The 3,270-nt window shown below is 41.3% G+C and overlaps 1 protein-coding gene across 1 annotated transcript in view; it reads left to right on the top strand.

The window, feature by feature from the left end:
* Nucleotides 1–1,319, top strand: part of LOC101850172 (peroxisomal trans-2-enoyl-CoA reductase) — a gene marked incomplete in the record, with an annotated part of 23,146 nt that extends 21,827 nt beyond the window's left edge. The window contains 1 exon segment of the mRNA XM_013082859.2: nt 925–1,319. Coding sequence (XP_012938313.1) covers nt 925–1,002 — 78 coding nt within the window.
* Between the last annotated feature and the right edge of the window lie 1,951 nt (nt 1,320–3,270).

Here is a 3,270-nt window from a genome sequence, read left to right as displayed (position 1 = left end):
TGCAGAATCATCCTCGAGATACATTTTCTCTTGTGATTCGTTGAACAAGTACGTTATAAGTTCTTCGAGCGCAGCTTATTATGCTTACTTGGCTAATCTTTAATCCTATAGAGGCCTGTCTAGTGTTTTACGGAATTTACGCGTGTCGCGCATAAGGCTTAGATCTAACTAAACATTACACACAGTCTCTCAAACACCAGTCGGAAACCTTCTCTCAAAGATACATTTCCAGTGACCAATCAAAAAACATTTCAGAACACCCACCCTACCCCCCAAAAAAAATTTAACTGAACAGCCCTAGACCAAGAGCTATGAGTCAGTGGAAAGTAGGGTGTGTAAACGCTGTCCATAACTCTTTTTGTACGGCGTGAGGGGCACTCTCACCTCCGGTTTTCTTGTAAATTCTAGGCTTGTCTTATGCAAGCTGCGCAGGTTGTAGTGAAAATTTCCCCCTTGCCAAGCTTAACTTGTCGGCGTGTTTCGCGGATCGGAGCGTGCGTTTAGAGGGAGTGACCGTGCGTTTGTACGTGTAAATTATATCGTAAAAAATCCGTCAGATGACGAAAGTGTGCGTTTGAGCGGAGCGTGCTTTTGTATGGCGTGCGTTTAGGCGGAGACTACTGTACCAGGTGAGGGGGGAGGAGGAAAGACTGGAAACATAGAAGGCGGAGACAGACCATGAATAAAAATATTAATAGTAGTAGTGTTAGTGGTGGTGGTGGTGGTGATAGTGATGGCAGTGTTAGTGGTGGTGGTGGTGGTGATAGTGATGGCAGTGTTAGTGGTGGTGGTTGTAGTGGTGGTAGTGGAGGTAATAATAGTGGTGGTAGTAGTGGTGGTGGCAGTGGAAGGAAGAAGAAGAAGGTCGTACAGTAAAATGAACAAATTGTACCAATTGGGCTGTAAAGCATTTTGTCTCCCTCAGAGCACAAGACGAAGATCGCAACCTACAAGTGGGAAGATGACCTTGAGCAGCAGACTTCAGACGGCAAGGAGAAATAGATCTGTAGGCCAAGCTGCGGCAGGCCAGAATTAGAACCACCGCGGGGCTGTGGGAAGAGGCACTGTGAAGAAAAGTTCCCAACTCCTTTTTATTAGTAGGAGTTTTACGGCGCTCGCAACTGCAAAAGTTCCCAACTCCTCGGGTTTTGCGATCGTGGAGAAAGGAAGGAGCTTGTCGTCCTGAACTCAGCTCTCGAAATGTTTTGGTCATATGTTTGATGACGCGGTGGAATCAGGCGCTCATCAATTTTTGGGCATGTGGAATTATTGGTATCATCTGAAAGCTGTTTCATTTGCTTTGCTTTTAATTAAATAAATATCCATCTATCTTGACTAGAATTCAAGATATTAGCGATTGAAGGAGGTAAGGTCGTCTGGTTTCAGTGGTGAAATTATCGAGAAAATGACCACCAAAGTTTGGTGACTCCAATAGCTAAAGAGTCTTTGACAGCTGGAAAATGACGTATTCTGTTCCTTTAATCCTTGTTTTTCAGTAAAACTCACGTGGAAATGTGTTTTTATATAGACCTAAAAGAGGTTAAGCCAAAAAATAAATATTCGATAAAAATACCAAAAACTGTCAGAAAAATGCCTGTTGCTCAGATTTCATTATTTTGACGAACGCCTGATTTCACCACCCTGCCTCACAAATGTTTGTGAGTTCAGGAGCACTGATCTTTTTTTTCTTTTTTTTTCGTGGAACTGTTTTCGTCCCGGTTTCGCCAAATTTTTACCTTACTTTTTTCTTTGTGCCATCAGACTTCAGAAATCTTGCTTGAAAACCTGATGCATTACAATTGAAATTTTCTGAGGCAGCCAGCCATTGGCGAAGAGAATAGGGGCTGTCTTAGACACGTAGTGTCATTATATAATGTAAAATATACGCAACGGAAGAAATGGAAAATGACAGTTTGTACAAGTGATTGTCTTATACATGTGGCCGTTTGTACAAGTGATTGTCTTATACATGTGGCCGTTTGTACAAGTGATTGTCTTATACATGTGACCGTTTGTACAAGTGATTGTCTTATACATGTGACCGTTTGTACAAGTGATTGTCTTATACATGTGACCGTTTGTAGAGGTGATTGTCTTATTCAGGTGGCCGCTTTTATACAATTGTTGTCTTATACGAGTGGCCGTTTATACTCAAGTGATTATTTGTATACAAGTGGCCGTTTGTACATGTGATTTTCTTATACAGGTGGCCGTTTATACGAGGGGCCGTTTATGCTCAAGTGATTATTTGTATACTAGTGGCCGTTTGTACATGTGATTTTCTTATACAGGTGGCCGTTTGAGCAAGTTGGACCGCACACCATTCAGCTTCCAAATTGTGTGTTATGTCATTGAGAATGAGGGATAAACCCAGTAACTTGAGAAACAGTACACATACAGTGCAACCTCTCTATAACGACATCATCGGGACTGGAATAAAGTGTCACTATAGAGATTTGTCGATATAGGGAGACAACCAAAAATTACTAATCATATATAAAAGGAAAAAATCGTGACCGTGGAACCATGTTGCTATGCCTAGGATGTCGTTATATATTGATGGTCGCTATAGAGAGGCTGCACTATATATGTGTCATGACACCGTGGAATCAGGCGCTCGTTGATTTTTTGGGCTTGTAGAGTTATTGGCGTCGTCTTAAAGCTCGTTCATTTATGTTGCCTTTTATGAAAAAAACGACCCATCTATCTAGAACAGAAGTCAAGCTATTTGCGACCGAAGGAGGTTGGGGTCGCTTCATTTCAGAGGTAAAATTAGTGCGAAAATGGCCACAAAAGTTTGGCGACTTTCATAGCTTGAGAGTCCTTGGAAACTGAAAATTTATATTTTTATGCCTTTGATCAATGTGTATTTTATTTTACGTAAGATGTGTTGAGTGAAAAAAACCAAAAATCAATATAAATAATTGCCAGACTGGAAGAAAATGATGGGGTTTTTTTTCAAATTCATTATGTTGACAAGTGCCTGATTTCCCCCACACTGTTTATTTTATTGAAACGTACATACAGTCGAACCTGTGTAAGACGGCCACCCATTGTCAAGGAGAAAAGTGGCCGTATAAGACAGGTGGCCGTCTTAGGCAGGACTGATCAAGATGAAGAAAACAAACCATTCTTTTCTGAGGTCCCACCCGAAGGTAGCCGCATTGTTGTTGTTGTTGTTATGTTGTTGTTGTTGTTGTTTTCGCTGGGGTTTTTTCTTCTCTTTTTTTCTTTTGTTGCTGCTTTTGTGCAAGGGTGACAATAAAACGA

The sequence above is a fragment of the Aplysia californica genome, unplaced genomic scaffold (genome assembly GCF_000002075.1).
Source record: "Aplysia californica isolate F4 #8 unplaced genomic scaffold, AplCal3.0 scaffold00196, whole genome shotgun sequence".
Classification (NCBI taxonomy): domain Eukaryota; kingdom Metazoa; phylum Mollusca; class Gastropoda; order Aplysiida; family Aplysiidae; genus Aplysia; species Aplysia californica.
This window is presented reverse-complemented; position numbering and strand designations above follow the sequence as displayed.